The 21774-nt window shown below is 32.6% G+C and overlaps 1 protein-coding gene across 1 annotated transcript; it reads right to left on the reverse strand.

The window, feature by feature from the left end:
* Positions 1-2700: 2700 nt before the first annotated feature.
* Positions 2701-6457, reverse strand: LOC118063055 (uncharacterized). Its single transcript, XM_073408556.1, is given in 3 exon segments — positions 2701-3327; positions 3686-4010; positions 4013-6457. Coding segments are annotated over 3 exon segments (3129 nt in total). The 5' UTR covers positions 6383-6457; the 3' UTR covers positions 2701-2893.
* Between the last annotated feature and the right edge of the window lie 15317 nt (positions 6458-21774).

Here is a 21774-nt window from a genome sequence, read left to right on the forward strand (position 1 = left end):
TGGAAGCACTTATGCATATTTTGAGATATATGAAGGCTACATCTGGAAAGAAAATTCTTGTTACTATAAATATAGATTATCAAAGCATAGCTATATATATTGATATTGACTAGACTGAAGCAGTAGATGATAGACAATATACTTTTGGTTACTTTACTTTTATCGACAATAATTTTGTTACATGAAGAAGAAAGAAACAATGTGTTTTTGCTCACATGTAAAAGTTGAATTAAGAGATATGACCATTGGATTTTGTTGAAGTGTTGTGGTTAAGATTTTTATTACAGGATTTGGGTTTACATTAAAGTAACCAATTTTAATATTATACTTGATAATAAAGCAACATGTGTTATTGCTCATAATTTAGTTTAACATGATTGTACAAACATGTAGGGGTAGATATATTTTTCATTAAAGAGATATTAGATAAAGAAATTATATAGTTGTCTAAAAATAAAAATCTAATGATCAATTGACTGGGATTCTCACCAAAGAACTTTCAAATATAGTGTTTTTTATAGTTTCCAAACAAGTTGAACATGCATGATATCTATGTACTAACTCGAGGGGATACATTACAAATTATTGAAGATTTTACAGGAATTCTAAAGTTAGAACTTAATATTTAGTTTCTAGATTTTGAGCAAATTTTCATGAAAATTTGTTTTTTGATTTTCTGTATAATTAGTTTTTAAGTTAGCTTATATATTATAATTTTCACTTTCTTAATAAGAAAATCAGAAGAATATTTTCTTATATGTGCAAACAATTCCTACCACTATTATTCAACCTGGCTCTATTTGGAGGGTCCTAGGATCAACGACCCCCTAGCTTGGGCTGAATCTTAACATAATGACAAACACGAAGTTGATTTGGTCATCACGGTAGGTCAACCCCTAACCCAGTTAAAATCATTTAACTTTGACTTTGTTTTTCTATTTTTTTAAATTAATGCCGTTTAATCTTTTTAATTTTTTTTTATTAATTTGAGTCAATTCAAGTTAACCTTCTTGATTAGCTATCTGAAACTTGCATCGAGTTAACTTTTTTTTCAAAATTGATGCTGTTTTAATCTTTTTTTAACTTTTTTTATTAATCTAAATCAATTTAAGTTAATCTTCTTGACTAGCTACTTGAAACTTGTATTGAATTAACTTTTTTTTTTTTTTGGCACAATTATTTCATGCTTTAGTTTCCTTAATTTCTTACCCAATTTCATGTTTAGGGCATTCTCTCATATCTTGTTAAACATTTTATAACAATCATGAATTGTTATCATTTGAAGTTTAATGCTTGTAATGTTTCTGTTTTTTAGGCATCCATTTGTCATTAAATCCAATATTGATATACCGTATGTTAAATTTAGTTTTATAAATCATGAAATTCTACAAAATAACATAAACAGTCATTAAGAAACCCTACAGATAATGAATCTTAATTTATAAACAGCTGGCCTAATGATATTCTGAAAAAGGAGGAGATTTAAAGTATGTTTGACAGTGTGATAGCGGTTGCTTTTCAAATAACTTTTCGTATTGAAATGCATGTCAATGATTTTTTTTTTATTTTTTTTAAATTATTTTTAATATCAGCACATCAAAACAATTCAAAATATATAAATCATATTAAATTTTAATAAAAAAATTAAATTTTTTTTAAAAATATGGTTTAAATCACGTTTCCAAACGAAACAAATAGCGTATCCAAACGGAAGCTTAATCTTCGTTGATTTATATAAACTGGTTTGAGGATAACTGACAGCACAGCTTTTTTCTTTGCTGAATTCTCATTAATCTATTGAATCGAAAAGCATTGCCCTCTTTCAGGCATTCATTTGGATACTGACAACACAGATTTTTTCATGGCTGATTTTTCTTCAAGTACTGCATCAAGAACCTGGGATTGTTTGAGATGACTTTAACTCAGAGTCGGCACTGACGTGAATGAGACTAGAGAATGCTTGCCGATGGCTAATGTTATTTGAAATATCTACCTCTTGACTTGGGGTTCAAGCAAGGGACAGAAGTCGAAATTCACGAGTCAATTGGGTGTTGCTTTCATTTGGCTTCAGATCAAGCATGGCGGTCTTCTAATTGGCTGTTTACTTTTCTTCTTCCTTTTTTTTTTTTTTTCGCCGTCCATCCCCTTCCTCTTACGGAGGAATTCATATTCTATATACTTGAAGTCATTGTTTTAAGAATCGGCTCGGTGTTCGGTTCAGTCTAAAATCTAGATTTAAAATTTTTAATTGGGTTATCAAGTTAACTGGGTCAAATTAAAAAAATAATAATTAAAATAATATCGTTTTAAATAAAAAAATAAAAAGTTAACAGGTTTGCGGCCGGATCAACCCGTCGGGTCACACTAAGTTTCTTCTTTTTTTGTTTTTTTTTAACCCGCCCCGGTTCTATCCCTAGATCTTAGGTCAACACGCCTAGCCGGGTCAAATTTCAAAACTATACTTGAAGTTATCATGTCATTTTTATTAGAAACTAGTGAAGCGTTTACCTATCAAATGAGATATTGAAAATATTTTATTATAAATAAAAAAAAAATACATAAATAAAAATCAATCATGACATTAATGTCATGGAAAAACCAAGTATCCTTGCACAAAATTGAGGATCTCACCAAGCATAGAATACAATTTTTAATGTGTAAATTGGATTAGCAACGATGAGAAGTGCTGCTTGAAGTACCTTTAACTAAAATGACCAATATTATTAACCATTTTTCATTTGCCGTATAACAAAATAAAATACAAGCAGGGACTTAAAAAGCATGCATGGCGCCGGATGACAGTAAAATAACTAATAGAAACTTCACTCCTTACATAGAAATCATAATACTAATTAATAGAACACCAGCAATAACCAGACGGAGAGTAAAATATCTAAGAACTCTTCATGCGGCGATGAACAATTCCACCTTCCAAGTCTAGATATGGTTTGTGGTCAAGCGTTGGTTTGAGAAGGGTGTCTCTGGCCCTTTTCAGCTTGTGAAGAGAGTCCCTCATGGTAATTCGCTGATCGGGAGATTCGACGGTGCAGGATAGCCCGACGCCGAGGATAGCGATCAAGCATTCAAGCTGTTTTTCAGGGCTCTCGAACTGAGCGCCATGGTGAGAATCTTTGATTGATAAGAGTAGCTCAGGGTCCACTACTTCTTCTATGTTGGCAGGGAAAGCTGACTTCACCCACTTGATTAGGCTCAAATCTCGAGAAAAGATTTCATGTGTTGGGCTCTTCCCGGTGAACAGCTCTAGCAGCACAACTCCATAGCTGTATACATCTCCCGAAGTTGTTGCTTTCAATCCTAAACCGTATTCTGCGATGCAGACGTCCATGCATTTCAAATGCAATTAAATATAAATTAATGCATTTAATTTCAGATACAAGTAGGGAGTTGAACTAAAACCAAGGCTATGGCCATGAAATGGAGGGTTTTTCAAATAACAGTAAAAATAAAACACTTAATGGTCATGAAAACCTCTCTGAATAGTGGTGATGGTCCGGACTCACCCTTTTCCTCTCAGTGACATAGATACAAAGACATGCAAGCACACTCAAACAAATGGTAAACACATAAGCGATCTCCAGACAGAAGCAGAAAGAAAGGCGCATGAAAGCACTCGCGAGTGTTCAAATAACAATTTGAGATTCCAAGATCAAGTTAAATAGCTAACCTGGAGGAATGTATCCTACAGAGCCCCTGAGGCCAGCTGTGGAACTTATTGACTGTTTATCAGCTCCTCTCTCTGCCAGCAATTTTGCCAAACCAAAGTCTCCCACCTTTGCAGTCATGTCTTCGTCAACAAGCACATTACTTGGTTTCAAATCACAGTGAACTACTGGAATTTCACAGTCATGGTGCAGGTAATCCACAGCACAAGCAACATCGATTGCCACATTTAACCTCTCCGAAATATTCAACAAGCCTCCATCTAATCGCCTTCTACTTCCCTTAATCCATTCTTCCAAGCTCCCATTATGCATGTACTCATAAACCAAAAGCCACAAAATTGTAAGCCCCTATTATCCATACTTGAGCATGAGGTGATGAGTTTAATGAGATTCCGATGCCTTACATTCTTCAAAGCCTCGCACTCAGCCAAAAAACTTTTCCAGGATCCATACTTCTCGCTGTCAAGCACCTTAACTGCCACCTCAGTCGCATCCCTAAGTTCACCTTTGTAAACTGACCCAAAACTTCCCTTCCCTATCAGATTTGCAGCGTCAAAACTCCCAGTTGCCTCACGAAGTTGTCCGTAAGAGATTTTGGGATGCTGCAGCTTGATTGAGTCTGACTTCGGCATAATTTCTCCTTTTCTTTTTCTTACGCACAGAAAAACGGCTATCACTGAGCATACTGCAACTGCGGCTATACCGGCAATGACAATAGAAATTGCAGTGGATATTCTTTGACGATGTTGATTGTTCCAACAAGATAAATCCAAGCAAAGCTTCGAATTCCCTTCCACATGAATTCTAGAAAGATTTCTAAAGGCTACTCCTTCCTTGGGAAGAAGTCCTTCAAGGTTGTTGAATGAGAGGTTCAGCAAGAGAAGGGCCTGCAAGTTTTCAAGAGTTTTGGGTATTGTGCCTGATAATTGGTTCGAAGAGAGGTCAAGAATTTCCAAACCCTTCACATCTCCTAGAGTAGCCGGAATGGAACCAGAGAACATATTGTTGCCCATGAATAACTCCTCCAAACTCTTACAGCTTCCAATTGTATCTGGGATGCTTCCAGACAAATAATTGTGAGAAAAATCAACAGCTGCAACATTTTCGAGCCTCTGGATCTCTTGAGGCAAAGGACCTGTCAGCTGGTTTCTGGACAGGTTCAGAGTTGCACTCAAACTGGAGAGATTGAAAATTTCTTTTGGTATGCTTCCGTTGAACCTGTTTCTGGATAGGTCCATGGACTGCAACTGCTGGAAATTAACAAAAGTTGCGGGCAGTCTTCCAACCAACTCGTTGGCAGAAAGATCAATTTTATTGAGTTTTTGGAGGTTTCCAAGAGAGTCCGGAATTCTCCCCGATATCTTATTTGCAGCCAAATGCAACTCCTGCAGATCTGTAAGCTCGCCAATTTCTGGTGGAATTTCACCAGAAACATGATTATAGCTTATATTTAGCAAAGCCAAGCTGCTAAGATGTCTGATTGAGGCAGGTATACTTCCATATATTTGATTTCCTCCCAAGTATAAACTTCGAAGAGATCTCGAGAGATTTCCAATGGATTCTGGAATAAGACCCTCCAGAAGATTGCCATCGATGGCAAGAAATTTCAGGTAGCTACTGTTTGTAAAAGAAGAGAGAAAATCGAGACCCTCATCACCAGAACTTTTTATCTGATTGAAGCCAATATTGTAGAATGTCAATTTGGGAAGATTTCTAAGTCGTGGTGGCACTGATCCACTGAAAAGATTGTGTGCCATACGGATGCTCTGTATGTTTGTAAGATTATGCAAAGACCATGGAATTGAACCATTAAATTTGTTTATGCAAAAATTGAAGCTTAAAAGATTTGGGAGTCTATCTCCAACATCTATTGGAATTTGACCTCGCAGTTGGTTTGAAGCAACAGCGAGGAAAACCAAAGAAGAAATGTTGTACAGGGATAGAGGAACATCGCCGGTGAGATTATTGATACTAAGGTCAAGATGTTTTAAGTTCTCTAGACGACCCAAATCGGCAGGGATCATTCCACCAAGATTATTGGTGACTAAATCTAGGGTGAGGAGAGAGGAAATGTTTGCAATGACGGGTGGAATCATACCCCAGAGCTTGTTTCCACCCAGCTTGAGGATTTCAAGGCTTTTCAGGTTGCTGAGTTCCTCAGGAATTGCTCCTGAGATCTCATTTTGCATCAAGTCCAGGATCTGGAGATTTAAGCAATTGGTTATGTTCAAAGGAATTGGGCCATTGATGGTGTTGAAGCTCATATTAAGGACCTTCAAACGGAAAAGAGCACCAATTTGATCAGGAATAACTCCTGTAAATTGGTTCTCCTGTAGATGAAGAGAGCGAAGAAAGGATAGGTTTCCAATATGTGGGCTAATGGAACCTGTCAATCTAAGGCCAGACAAATCAAGGCCAATGACTCTTTGATGCACCTGGCTACAGTCAACACGAGTCCAGTTACAGGGGCTGGAGTTGTCGTTCCACGAGGAAAGAGTATTTGAAGGATCAACGATTACCTGAGATTTAAAAGAAAGTAGAGCTTCCTTGTCAGTGAAGAGGCCCGGCACAGCAGCATCCAATACTTGAAGTGCATTTTGGAATGATAATATAAGAACTAAAGAAGCAACACAACGAAAAAGCAATTTTGAAGCCATAACTTCCTGGTTTTTTAGGGCACTAAAAAGGAAGAAAACCATCTTAAAAAACGAAACTTGGACTCCCACGTAGAATATTGTTGTTTGTTATGTGCTTATGGGCAACCCACATAAGGTCCTATTTGTACTACACGATGGCTCTCTCCATGCATTCAATTGGATAGTGACAACACTGCATTTTCTTTGCAATTTAAGACTTTACTCAACAATCTGCGTACGTCTTATTTCCCATCCCTATTAAAACCTGTATCGGTGCGGTGGGTTAATCTGAGAATTGGTCAAACTAATAACTAGACTGATATGAATAAGACAAGACTAGCTAGTGCAACTACCATCTAAAAACCCTATCGACCTGGCAGATTGAATTATGATCTGGATGAATCTAGATGAGATTTTTTTTAAAAAAAAAATTTAGCTTTTCTCTTATATCTTTTTTTTTATATTTTTAATTAATTATTAATATTTTTTAAAGTTTATTGTATAAATACTAGAAAAAATATTTTATTTTTTTAAAGTGAAATTTGAAACTCTTTAGTATATATATTCTATGTTTCCAAGAAAATAAATATTTTTTCAATATAGAATTTGAAGCTCTTTCATATATGTATTCTATGTTCATAAGAAAAAAATTAAGTCTTTTCAATGTGGGATAAAAAAACTTTTTGATTTAAATGCTTTAACTTAAAAGAATAACATAATATCTTTTTAATATGAGATTTGATGCTTTTTAATATATATACTCTATGTTCGCAAGAAAAAAATTCAAGTTTTTTCAATGTGGGGTAAAAAAAATTTAGTTTAAATACTTTAACTTAAAATGATAATATAATATATTTTCAATGTGAGATTTAAAACCCTTTAATATATATACTCTATATTTTCAAGAAAAGAGTTATTTTTTCAATGTAAGATTTGAAACCCCTTTGTATATGTATTTTATGTTCATAAGAAAAAACTTAAATTTTTTCAATATGGAATAAAAAAAAACCTTTTTGTTTAAATACTTCAATTTAAAATGATAACATAATATATTTTCAATATAGGATTTGAAACACTTTAATATATATACTCTATATTCACAAGAAAGAAATTATTTTTTCAATGTGAGATTTGAAGTTCTTTAATACATATACTCTATGTTCATAAGGAAAAAAATTATGTTTTTTTGAATATGGGATAAAAAAAAATAGTTTAAATACTTCGACTTAAAAGGATAACATAATATCTTTTTAATGTAAGATAAATTTTTAGTTCAAAACAAGACAAGAATTTTGTTTGGTGAAGTTGCAAGATTTTTTCAAAACTTCAAATTAACAATATAATAAATAATTTCGGATCATGTCTACTCATAGAAAATGATAGACATTGATTTAGTCTTGAGAGGGTGGCTTGGTAGTCAAGGATTTTTGTTATCTTTTCAGACTTATGAGGTTCCACTTGACCTTAGTCTCCGCAATTATTTTCATTAGTCTATTTGTCATTGATTTTCTTCAAGCTTGTAGAACGGGATGTACATCCAACTTCTTGTTTAAATGCTTTGATTTTTCTTCGTATACTCGGGAAGTCATGTGTTCTGAACGTTGATTTGGTCTTGTGGAAGATATGGCACAATAGAGAAGAAAATGACTTCTATTATCAGTAGTTAATTTCTTCTCAACAACTACTCCACTTCCTTAATTTCTTCTCAAATAATTAAAAATTTTCTTTTAATTTTGCACCTTGAATTAATTTCAATTAAATCCCTGAATTTATTTAATTAATTAAATTAAAATTTAATTAAGTCTACAAACTTATTAATTCTCTTGATTTCATTAATTAAACTAATCCAAATTTTAGTTAAATTTTTAAACTTATTAATTCTTTAATTTCTGATCAATTTACTCTCAAATATGATAATTTTATCCCTGAACTTTGAATTCGTGTTGTTTTAACCTTATTCTCAAATATCTTTCTATCTATTTAATTTTTTTTATTATTGATTCAAAAATTAGAGTATGATATGATGGATTGAAATAAGATGGTATAGAACCAAATAATTTGTTCTAAAAAAGGTACAAATATGCAAGCCCGTCAAGCTTACAAAATTCTCTTGGAATTGGACCCTTAAAATGGTTTTTGGACACATTGCAGAGTTGCGTCAAATTGACGTGATAAGTTGCTGGCGTTGAAAGCTTCAATAAGTCAAGGTTCTTAAGTTTCCTCAAATTGACGTGATAAGTTGCTGGCGTTGAAAGCTTCAATAAGTCAAGGTTCTTCAATAAATTTATTTTTACGCATACATAATTTTTTAATTTTTTATGTAGCTAAATAAAAATAAATTATAATAAAATAAAATAATTTTACATCAATATTTTTATTCGTGACTCTAGCATCGGTGAATAAATAATTTTTTTTTTATGCATACACAAATTTTTATTTTTTTTTGAATTGGGCCCAGCTCAACCCATATGGGCTGGGCTTGACCTAGCCAGCCTGACCCTGTCTTTTTCTCCTGCTTTTCTTCTTCATTCGTCATCCCTGACTCTCCTTCTTCGTCTATGTATTTGTTCGTCTGTGTTTGTTCTGGTCTTCCACTCGTCGCCCTCTGCTCTGCTCTACCTTTTATATAGCTCGGGAGCTTGCCCAAAACCAATCATGTCTTTGCAGAACTGTTATTCAATCCATGAATGAGATCGTGGGTAGAAGAAGTGGTCACGATTGGCATAGATTTGCTACAGATTTTCTAGCTCCCCTGTTGAATCGGGATGAAAAAGACGAGCACGACTGTTCCACCCAGCAATGGTGTCGTTTCGGCAGAAATGGCCATTTTCATTTTGACCCCTGAATTTTAAAAATTTAACAATTGGATCTCAAATAATTAAAAAATTTCTTTTAATTTTGCCCCTTGGATTAATTTCAATTAAATCCCTGAATTTATTTAATTAATTAAATTAAAGTTTAATTAAGTCCACAAACTTATTAATTCTTCTAATTTCATTAATTAAACTAATCCAAATTTTAATTAAATTTTTAAACTTATTAATTCTTCAATTTTTGATCAATTTACTCTCAAATATGATAATTTCATCCCTAAATTTGTGTTGTTTTAACTCCATTTTCAAATATATTTCTATTAATTTATTTTTTATAATTTATTTAAAAATTGGATTATGATATGATAAATTGAAGCAAGATGGTATAGAACCAAATAATTTGTTCTTAGAAATGTCCAAATATGCAAGCCTGTCAAGCTTACAAAAGTATCTTGGAATTGGACCCTTAAAATGGTTTTTGGACAAATCGCAGAGTTGCGTCGAATTGACGTGATAAGTTGCTGGCGTTGAAAGCTTCAATAAGTCAAGGTTCTTAAGTTTCCTCGAATGTGATCTCAAAACCTGAAAGAGAGTTGTTGCGCTCTATGTTAAGTCATAATGAGCTCACGATATGCATAATAGAAACTAAAAATCAGAATTGATGGGATGCCGTTGTTCGATTGATTATGACTGAGGTTGAGGTTCTCTAGTTTCCTCAACCTCATCGGTTGGACTTCAAAATTACGAATCATATGATTTCTCATGAAATTCAATCACACTAAAACTGTGTTTTACTCGAACATTGTATCGATTGTCGGTCTAGTTGAAAAATTATAATTCAAACTTTAGTTATACAAGTAATGATATCACCAAGAAGTTCAGACAATATCTGTGTAGGTCAACGAACACCAACAGTAAACGGATAAAAGTCATTCATATTGACAATGTTTAGATTTTTAATGTTGGCCATTTAACATTTACTTGCGTGATTTTTTCCCTCCAAAATTTACTCTGTTTTTAGCAAGCTCCAGGTTTTGTAACAAATAGTTTCTCTTCTACTTTGGTCATTCTTTAAATGATTATTTTAATATATTCCTTGATTATCATTAAAAAAAAAAAAAAAAACCTTGGATGCTTTTTTTAATTTTATTTTATTTTAAGGGCAATGAAAAAATTATACTTTTTTTTAAAAAAATGAGAATAACGGTTCCAACCAATCGGTTTCAGTTCTTTTATTTTAAATTAAAAATCAAAACTCAATATACTAGTTTTGGTTTGATTTGGTTCGGTTTGGTTATTTTATATTAAAATTAAAAATTATATTGTTTTTTGGACTCTTTTTGAACTTTCTAATGGGTTAGTTTTTGTTCGGTTTGGTTTTTTCAGTTCGGTTTGGTTTGGTTTATTTCTTAAAAAAACCAGTTTAGTTCAGTTTGGTTTTCTAATTTCAGGTTTATAAAACTAAAACTGAATCGAACTGAATTTTTTCTAATATTTTAATCGGTTTAATTGTTTTTTTTATAGTTCGAATTTTTCAATTATTTTTTATGAATTTTCTTGATTTAATCGGTTTGTCGATTATTTTACTCACCCTTCTTATACACCTCAGCATGTCCAACACATTTATATGTAATCATAACATCTTGGGTAAACTCATTTTAGTTAAGGGATTTGATGAAATCGTACGTAAAAATCTAAGTAGATTGGATAATAAATTATTTTCTTGAAGGATTAAATCATTACCACCATAGTTTTGGGATGAATTTGTACATTCTCAAAATATCTTTCTTTTCATTCTCTTTTACGCCTACTATGCATACCATTTCGAGGAATGAACCGAAACTCGAAAAATCAAAAGACTGCCTTAGTTCTGTTCTATCGGGTCCTATTTATAGAATTGCTTCTTACACTCGTGATTGTGCATGCGATGAATTGCTCCAAATAATAAACCTAAAGGTGTGTGTGTGGCCATGCGAGTGTTATTCCATGCAAAAGTTAATGCAATGTTGTAGAATTTTGAGAGAGAAGATAAAAAATGTATAGAATGAATCGCGGGGCAAATCTTCTTTGGCAGTGAGCAAACTCTTGCTGCTTTGATCTCTGCTAGTGCAGTCTGAGTCACCAACTGCCAACAGAAGAATTGCCCAGTAATGCATCCATACTCAGTATTCTGCCTTTTGCTTTTTGCTCCTCCGATGAACAGTTCCAAGGTTCACCGGTGCTCATTTATAGCTCGAAGAAGAGTCTGGAATTCTACATGTAAAAGGGATATTCTAAGGACAATCCATCAATTGACAGTTGCTCGTCCGGAGGAATATATCATCAAACAATACTTTCAATCCACATGATTTCAAAATTCTTCCAGTAATTAAATTCCACAAAAAATATAACTAAATATTATTTCGGAGAATTATATTTGAAGTTTTTTTTTTCTCTTGAAAGATCAGAGGCCTACGGGCTATAGAACAATACATATTGTACGAAATACATGAGTAGAGTATTCTGATTTTCACGCTGATTTTAGTTTTTTTTTATGATATTCATTTTTGTTTTTCCATGTAAATGTCACAAATCATTGGGTGGCTGTGCTAAACTTTTGTGCTGATATTCATCTTAAAAAAAACGAAGGAAAAGGACGTAATTATTCCCCAACTGTCACGAAAATATTCTCAATTGGGCTCCCAAACAAAACATAATTCTAATTGGGTCCCTCAACTATCAAATATCGCCCATTTAACCCTCCATTTAAAATTATTTTACCTTTCAAGATATCACAAATGAGGAACTGCCTATAACCAATGCCTTAAATAACTTGTTTAAATAAATAAAAGTAAAAGATAAAAATCGAGACATCATATATAAATAAAAAATAAGCACCAAAATTATTCAAATTTTTATTTTTCAATTAATTAAATAACTTGATTTTTTTTACTTTATTGTAAAATAGAGGTCAATAAAGATTCGATAAATGTGATCTCCGTCTCTTCAAAATAATGGAAAATTGGGATTTTAGATGTAGGGAGGAACTGCACATTAACATTCAAAAATCAAACATTTAATTGCAATAAAAATAAATAAATATTATAAAAAAAACCAAGCATTTAATTGCTCAAATTGAACATATGGTTGTGAAATCGATATCCCTTGTATTTTTTTGAACATGATGGAATTTCATCAAGCTTTCTCCCTAGAAGGTCCTCTCCCTCCGCAAAGGGTCATATTGCAGATTACTTGAAGGGACGTATAACATGGAAGCGTGTAGCTTTTGCTTCACAAATAATTAGATCTCCATTCCCAAGAAAAGATCGAGAGAGCATATTGATGGGAAGATCCAGTGGCATGTTCTTGTGTTTTTGTCAGCTCATATTGCATGATTTTACGCGTGCACATGTAGGTGTCGCATTTATCTTTTATCAAGTCGATTCTCTTTTACAATCCAATATCAGTACATCTACCACTGTTAGTACGTAATTCGCAACAGATGTCTTTATTCCTCTGTTTTCTTCATAGCTTTTGCTTCTGTCTCCTGATATATTTTGTGGATTAATGTTATTTGTGAGATTATTGCGCCCCATTTTTTTATAATTATTACAATTAATTATTTTGGTTTTGTTGATTAGTTAAGTGCTTGGAAAAATAGGGAGTAATCCCATAATTTGACTAGAGAAACAAAGAATAAGGATTCTTATATATTTTTAAGGCAAATTTTGTATATTCGGATGGTAAACTTGTATATATATATATATATAACAAGCAGATACGAATCCAAATCTAAAAAGAAATACGAACTACTGAAGATTTTTTGGCTTTCAATAGTGGTGACGGTAGTGAAAGAAATTGGACCACAATGCCATGATTGAACACATACTGGAATTCACTTGGCATATGCTAGCTAGTTCTTCACTACAACCTAATTAAACAAAACAAATTTGAAATAATGTATAAAAGGAAAAAAAATCAATAAACAAACTTGCCGCTCATAAAAAAAATCACCACACAAGAAGTTGGATATATATATCTTGTGTGGTGATTTTTTTAATGAGCTGCAGGTTTTTTATATATATATATATATATATATATATATATATATATATATATATATAAGTGGGAAGAACATGTAGAATGTCTAAAAAAATATTAAAGGCTAGTTGGGAATGATCAAAATATCTAAAGTTTAAAAATTGACAATTTAATTTTAACCGTTGAAGGCTTTATTGACAAGAAAATTCAAATTGGGAAGAAAAAATCAAAATTGAATGTTTAATAACTTAATTTAAATGTTTGTCCAATATCAAACCAATGGATAAATGTTTGTGCAATGCCTACAAACCCCATCAGAAAACAATCTGTGGATACCATAGCTGGCAGAATTATAGCATATTCTTTCTTCAATCCGCTATCCGTACTTGTGAATAGTCAAAACAAAGATTGTAGATCGATGCTGCTTCCATTTTCTGCGTACAAGAATTCGAGATTTTCCTTCGTTAGGCGGCTTTTGGAAACGTGAAGGGCGACTTGCATGTAAGAGATAAGGTATCGAGAACATGCTGCCGCATCTTCCTTTTAAAGCATCTCTTACAGCTAGCTACTCTTCCTGCTTTTACCTCAATCATCTTACTTTTCTTTGTTACGGGCAGCTAATTTTCTTACCTCAAGCATCCTACTTTCACGGATTCTTTATGTGAAATTATGTATACTGCTTTTATATGTTATTGTTGGAAAATAATATGATAAAATACCTAAGTCAGTTTATGAAAATTTGATCAGTAGTTTGGACACGAAGCAGGAAATAAATGGTGCAAAACCTCTTTTATGTGTGAGCCATGACAATTATCTTCAAATTAATAAACTAGTCAACTTCTAACAGGTCAAATCTTCATCAAGATTTGATCTCTTGGGAAAAAGCTTCTTTTCGAGGATGTGGCTTCAACTTAAGGAATATAAAGGGCGGTGGAGCCTGAAAAAGAAAGGCCCTTGGCTAGACAAGAAAAGCATTGTTCCACCGTATATGCTTTCTCTAGGAGGGCATAAATAGATGGACCTCTGGTGCCATAATTCATCGACGAGATCTGGGTGCAGTCGCATTACAGGGCAAGCTTCCATTGGCATGCAGGCACTAACACGATGCATTACTGTAGAGTGCGGCGCCATGCCAAAGGAGATTTGCCCGGCAATTCTTCTGCAGCTTGACTTTGTGGAGATGAAATGCTGGTACCGATTTGTCGCTAATATTCTTTGGCATTCCTCTTAAATGTCCAGGTAAAAGAACTCTATGGGCTAGCAAGTTATAACCATTATAGAAGCGCGTCTGTTCTATGAATTTTGTTTACATAGAATTAAAATAATAATTACATTTCCTTTCTACAGTGTATGGTGCAGGAAATTATAAGAAATCCATCATTTACTATACAAAAACATTGAAATAATGAATATTGCAGTTTGAGTTGCTCCCGATATATACTAATGGATGGTGCAAGACTCGGTTGAAGACTAGAAGCTTCATGCATCAGCCTACATAAGCAAGGGGGCAAATTAAACACAATTATGTAACAATTCATGAATCCCAGAAACAAGTACATTCTCGACTTCCCTGAATGTTATATTCTGAGTCGAATATATACCAGGTCTTTTTAGGTGACGTTTGGTTGTTGTTTTAGATTAAAAAAAAAAGATAGAGATAATAGAGATAGAAGAGATAATATGTATAGAAAAGCAAACGAAGATGTAATTTTATTTAGTAGCAATATACAAGATAAAATAATTGCTTTTTTATCTTATTTAGTCATAATAAACAAGATAATATAAAATATGATACAGTCTATTTTATTCTTAATATTTTTCTTCATAGTTTATTTTTAGTGTTGAAATTAATAATATTACAGTAACCCTAACTATAAAACCTAGAAAACAATTCCTCTATTTTTCATAACTGAAATCTGGTTTTCTTTAAACTGGATTTGAAACAAGAATAAGAGAAATTGATGAGTGCAAGAAGAACGACAAGAGGCTGCAGAATTGAAATGCAGAAGCATGAGCAGAAACCCACTAGGTTAGAAGTTTAAATCGAATAACGCCCTTAAGATACCAACACAGGATCAAGTATCAACTGCTCAATGAAATTGGAGGAAACCGGCATGGCAGCAATTCTCTGAAACGGCAGAACTGTATCTTCTTTGAAGTTTTATGTTTTTGCACTGGAGAATCATCCAAGTTATTTCAATACAAGAGAAACCATTATTCCATGTTTTTGAACAGCAGCTTTTCGGATCTTTTATAATATCATTTTTAGTTCAAACAATCAGCAAGTGGAAATCAATTTTCGCTGAGAAGATGTGAACTTTATTAATATTGGAAAACATTCTTAGAACAAGGTCTTGTGAGGCAACAAAGGGAGTCACAAATATACGGCACTTAGCCAAATTAGTAAGTATCCTGGAAACAGAAGAAAATAACAGACCAACACATTTCTTAGGGAAGCATCAAGTACCAGCATCCTGAATGAACCATAAAAATCTTGGTCGGGCACAAGCCTAGCTAGATACCAGCTCGAGAAGCATGAATGGTCTCTTGTAGTCAGAAAACATGGACCACGCCACGAACAGGAAGAAAACACAATTCAAAAATTATTGAATTCAGTCCGAATAATTAGAGCATTCAAAGGAAACAAGGATTCATTAGGTCAGATTACAGACAAAACCAGGGGAAAAAAACAACCACCATAACTCAACGGCCTGTAATTGATTCTATTAATTTCTCAACAGCAAGGCAAGCTAGAAGATGATCGCACAGAACTTGTGAAAGAGATAATGCCGCCATAGTGACAAAGATAATGCATTCGTTTTTGTTCAGCATTATAAAAGACATTATTTTTCAACTTATTTTCCTTTCAAAATCCAAACTAACAAATCTATGCCCATAAAAACAGTGCTTGAATTAACACCAGTTCACAAGTCCCTTAGGCTACAGCCATTATCACACTAAAAACAGTACATCTATATATAGGTTTATATAAAAAAAAAACCGTTTAATATATTAGAGTGATAATGGCGAACGTGCTGAAACATATACGTCTTGATTATTAACAAGTAATGACCTTACACAGACGCCATACATGATAAGAAACAGATTAGAATTATACATTTCACGTAAGCTCCATTGAACAATATTCTTTGAACCAAATTGTGCAAAAAAGAAAGTAACAATTCAGATGCAATTATCCATTTAGAGCACATGCACCGGATAGCTGAGTGGGGGAAGCAGCTCAATCGAGCTGAGTATCTCTAACATAAGTTGATTGCTTCCTTTTTTGCTGAAAGATGATCAAACTCTCTACCTTCTTATGAAACTTCCATGAGGGGTTGGCCTAAAAATCCTAACGTAGATCAGTATCTATGGTTGATAACTCATGCATAACTATGAATGGAAATGCATTCGTTGTATTCATCTTGCCAGTCTCATCACTTAGTTTCTGTTGTCTCGGTAGGGAACTGTGTGCTTCTAAACTTCTTTCACCTTCCATCTAGAAATGTATGCATTTTCTTCATCTGTTCTGCCTCATCATTGCCTCTGAATTTCTTTCACCTACCAATTGGCGTTAAGAACAATAATATAAACATGTTGATTTCCCCAAATATATATAAATGCTGATAAGAAATATATATATATATATATATATATATATATATATATATATATATATAAAAGACTTTGAATTTTTAACACTGCACAAAGAAAAGTTGGTGGGGGCCTTGTGGGACAGCAATGGTAGTGTAGTTGAATGGCGGGGCAATTCTCCTTTGGCAGTCCACTTGGTGTCCAAACGCCATATACGTCTGCCAAAGGAGAATAGCACTGTTATTCATCACTACCCTCAGGAAATTGTTGTTGCTCTAACACATTGTTGCCAAATTCCAGAGCTTCAACAGCCAATTATATTTCAAACATTATTCGCACATTAAATGGATATTCGATACATGGATTGGCATGTACCAAGGATCATTCCTCCAGAGCTTGTTCTTTACTTGTACTGTAGCCATCATGCATGGTCCCCCTTTTCTAGATAGAGCTAGCATTCCTTTTTAACCTCCCATCGTGCTTCTTTTTCTATCATACAGTAGGACGTGTGTATGTTACAGGGAATGTAAAAGTGATTTATCAGGGCACATTTTATTTTTCATGAATTAATTGTAAATGCAACAAGATTCTTAATCGCTTAGAGATGATTCGACATTCATGGTAGTCACTTCGCCTAGTTTTGCGTTATTACAAGAAGAAGCAAGATAAGTATCATAAATTCAGAATCGTTGACAGTACACAGGAGAACATGCTTATGGATCTTCCTTGTTGCGTGACTCCAGCTTTCCATCTTACACTGTTAATTAGTGTCTTTCATTATCTTCAGGGTGAGTACGAAGGTAGTATATGGAGAGTGATAATCACTGACTAATGGAAACCATCTATGTTTTGATTCTCGTTGTAAAAAGAAGATCTGCTAAATATGTTGTTGGCTTTAGAAAGCGATTGAGGACCGCAAATCTAGAACCATATCTGAAGATTTTTTCAATGTAATCTTTCTGTTTCTATTCTCTCGCGCTCTTATCACCTTTTAATGTGCCTAAACCATCCGGAAAGGAGATATTAAAGTTTCCTTCGCAGATGTGCTGCCAGATAAAATTTATTAATTTTTCCGCTGTTCGATTAAAAGATTAGAAATGTAATAGTCTAATTATAAATGGTATGTAAAGATTTTGCACGAAAATATAAATTACGTTTAAGAATTAAAATTACATGAAACTGACTTTCTATATCATGATGGATGAAAACGACAGATGCTAAGTGTTTGGGAACAAAGTACTGAGAAGCGAGAAGAAATTGTCATACAGAAGGGTAAATTTCATAGATTGGATGAAATTAGCGAAATAATTTGAATTGCCATTGTTTGCTATATAAACTCTATATCACTGAGCTTTGACGATTCCATTTTTGGAGATGAAGCTGTCATTGGATTATTCTGGGTTTTCTCTGGTCATGGAACATTGATGTGGCCATTGTGGTTCTGTCGTTGGGTGAGAAATTAACGCCTATTTATGCTGAGTTTTGAGGATTTTTCTGTTCTCTGATCTTGTTTTGACATCCAGTTCTGTTCTTTACATGTAGTTATATACCTTTGGGATCTAGTGATTTGATTAGTACAAGGAGAGCTTCTTTGCATGACATAGTTTTTTTAAATTCATTATATTTCTCCCTGTCATTATTGAATGGTTGATTTGTTAATAAATTAATTGATTATTATAAAAAAAAATAACAAATATTTCAGGGAAAGAAATTAACCTAATGAGCCCATTTAAGTATGAGATGTAGTACATCAAAGACAGAAAAATGAAGAGGGAATTCCCCATCCTTGTTGTTACTTCACCCCAGATAGAGCATAAACAAATTATTTGGTATTTGGTCAGGCTTATATAGTTGTGTTTTTGATCCACTACATATGCTCTCTTTTTCTTTAAATAAGAATCCTCCAAAGTACTCCACTATATTTTTATGATGCTTGCCTTATTTTTTTTTTATTTTTTTTTTTAATTAGAAGCCTAAAAGGTTTTAAGTTACATAATGAGGAGTAATTAAACCGAAACTAGAGCCATTATTACAGCAATTTAATTCATTGAAACAAGTTACCAGAAACACAAGTATTTGTTTTTGTTGAAAAGTATAATATTGCATTAGAAGACGCCAAGAGCTGGCGGGAACATAGAAATTCTGTTTACAGCTCACCTATAGCAGATCTATGTAATGAAATGATCAACAAATCAAGAAACCAAAAATACAAATAGCAGCTAAAAGATGCAAATTGGATACCAAAAATAGCAACATAGCAGCTAAAAGATGCAGATTTGGAGCCACACCAGGATGAGATGCCAAGCAGACTTCCACCTAGATTGGATGAACAAACCAGAAACACAAGTATTGGATCAAGAATTGTTACGTAGTTTGATCTCTCATATCATCATTGGATCGAAGGGCCAGATTGCAACATGATTATTGGCACATTTTGTTTCTGTACTCTATTTCTATGTTTTAATGTTGAACTGTAGCTCTCTAGGATTCAATCTCATGAATATAAAAAACAAAATAAAAATAAAGGAAATAAAAAAAAACTCAATCCCATATAAAATGTTGTTTTGTATTTTATTTAAAGTGTTTTTTACTTAAAAATATATTAAAATATTTTTTATTATATTTTTTAAAATTTTTACATCACCAAATTAAAATCATCATGAAATAATAAAAAAAACAACAATCTAATAATTTTTCAAAATCAAGTATATTTTTAAAATACCTTCGAATCATCAGTGGAGACACGTGAGCTTCCCATGAAATAATATCCAACGTCAATTTCGTACGAGGATGCCATGAAGATAAGAGAATAAAGTTAGTGAAACAATTCGCATGCCAGGCCATCGAGCATAGATCAAGGAAATTAAAGTCTGCTCCTTAATTCGAACCTATAAATACCCATCATCTTTGATCGTTGTTCCTTCAGATCGGGACAGTGCAGGAGCACTGCTGAGCAAATTTCCTTTGGCAGATATACACCGCCGGTAACAAGAGCTTAAGATGTTCATCTGCCAAAGGAGATTTGCTCACCAATTCCACTGCAACACCTTTCATCATATGATTATATTTATGGACTCGTCATCTTTTTCGTTGTTTTAAATTGTGAGTGTCAATGGGATGGATCAAAACAGATGAGCCAAAGGCCATGACGGAGGGGCTATCAGAGCTTGACAGTTCCAATGGAGCTGAGGGGATCGAAAATGAATCTGTGAAAAGCAAGCTGTGGACGAGAGGAGGACCTTTGCTGCCTCTTGGGTCAAGCAGTCTTAACTCTCTTTTATCCCTCTGCTGCAGAAAACGACGGTAAATATACAATCGATATTTTAAATATAATATTATTGATACAATTATGTAACTGATCAGGTGAGTTTATCAATATTTTAGAAGTGATGGCAATCGGTAAGTGAAATTGCATTCCTTCGGGATGATTACTAAATTAATGTTACTAAATGATTACAAGAGTGGCTTTCATTAGTTGAGAGTGTTTGTTTTTCATAAGAGAATGTTTTATTGATTTTTTTATGTTTGTTTTAAATAAAATATTTTATTAAAAATTGATAAACTTAAAATATTTTTATTAAAACATATTTTTAAGTAATTAAATTTCATGAAATATTTTATAAACACTAATTTACTTACAATATCTTCTAATAATTTTAATATTATCATTATCTACTCCACCATTACAACCACTTACTATGTTTCTATTATCATCACTTTACGGGACATCATCTTCACTATTATTATTATTATTATTAATATCATCATTGTTATTATTAACTTGTTATTATCATCTTATAACTTTACCTTTACAATAATTTTCACCATCATTATCATCATCTCGTTATCAAATCTAGAATTTTTAAATTTTTACTTTTCAAGGCATGATATAATTACTTTATTACTCTTAAAATCAAAATTTTTAAAACTTGACTTCAAGTACTTATTCTTAATCTTATATTGGTTTTTTTGTTATTATATATCATATGGACTTATAAGCAAGTTGGTCTTCTAATTAATATCAATAATAATTAAAAAAATGTTGTTGGTGATTGTGTTTGGTCCTTTTTTAAAATTTAGATTTTTTTTTGCTTTTGGCCTTTAATAATTGATTCATTATCATTAAGCTTTCAAATTTGTTTCAATATAGATTTCATGTTTTTTTCACGAACTCATACCCCTTATCGCAGGTTTTGTTGGTTAAACATGGCTGGTACAGGTCATTCTAATATGCCATCGTACGTCTTAATATATTTTTAAAAGAAAACATGATGTCCAATGTCACCATATAAGTATTTTATAAGTTTTTGGTTGATATGCATCAAATGTTTTATGAAACTATTGGAATGAAAATTTCACCTAATGATTATAAAAAATCATGAACGAGAAATATAAAGAAGAATGTCACAAAGATATGTAATCTTTAATAAGTCAAGAAAAGTTCTTAAAGAATAAAAAAGTATGAGTTTTCCTCAAACAAACAAATATTATTTTGAAGTCAAAGTTAGTAAAAAAAAGATAAATACAAACTAAATAACTTCATTTATAATGGGTAAGAACATCCTAAGTAAGGCTAAAAAAATAATAAAAAATAAAAAATAATCATAAATCAACTAGAAAACTAATATAATTTTTGGACAATAGCTTATGAACCTTATCTTGAGGCCTTGTTGATGTTCAATTGCTATGAAGTTTTAACTGTATACAAAACAAGGCCTTTGAAGTCTGAAAAATTTCAACCCAATACAACAGTTGGATTGAAAGCTATACTTGTTAGCATAAAATTATGCATTAAAAAAAAAATAAACTCAAAACCGCTTCTAATATCCTTGAATGATAAGGAAACCTTCCAAAAAAAATTGTTACCGCCACTTAGTTTTCTAGTAGGATATGAACTTCTTGTTAACTTTATTTCTACATTAGATAAGAATTTTTGAGTTGTCAAACTTATCTAATATAAACTCCTTTTACTGCAATAAATGTTTTCATACACAATAAGGACTCTTCTAAACTGATATCTATTGTAGA

This window comes from Populus alba, chromosome 4 (assembly GCF_005239225.2).
Source record: "Populus alba chromosome 4, ASM523922v2, whole genome shotgun sequence".
NCBI lineage: Eukaryota > Viridiplantae > Streptophyta > Magnoliopsida > Malpighiales > Salicaceae > Populus > Populus alba.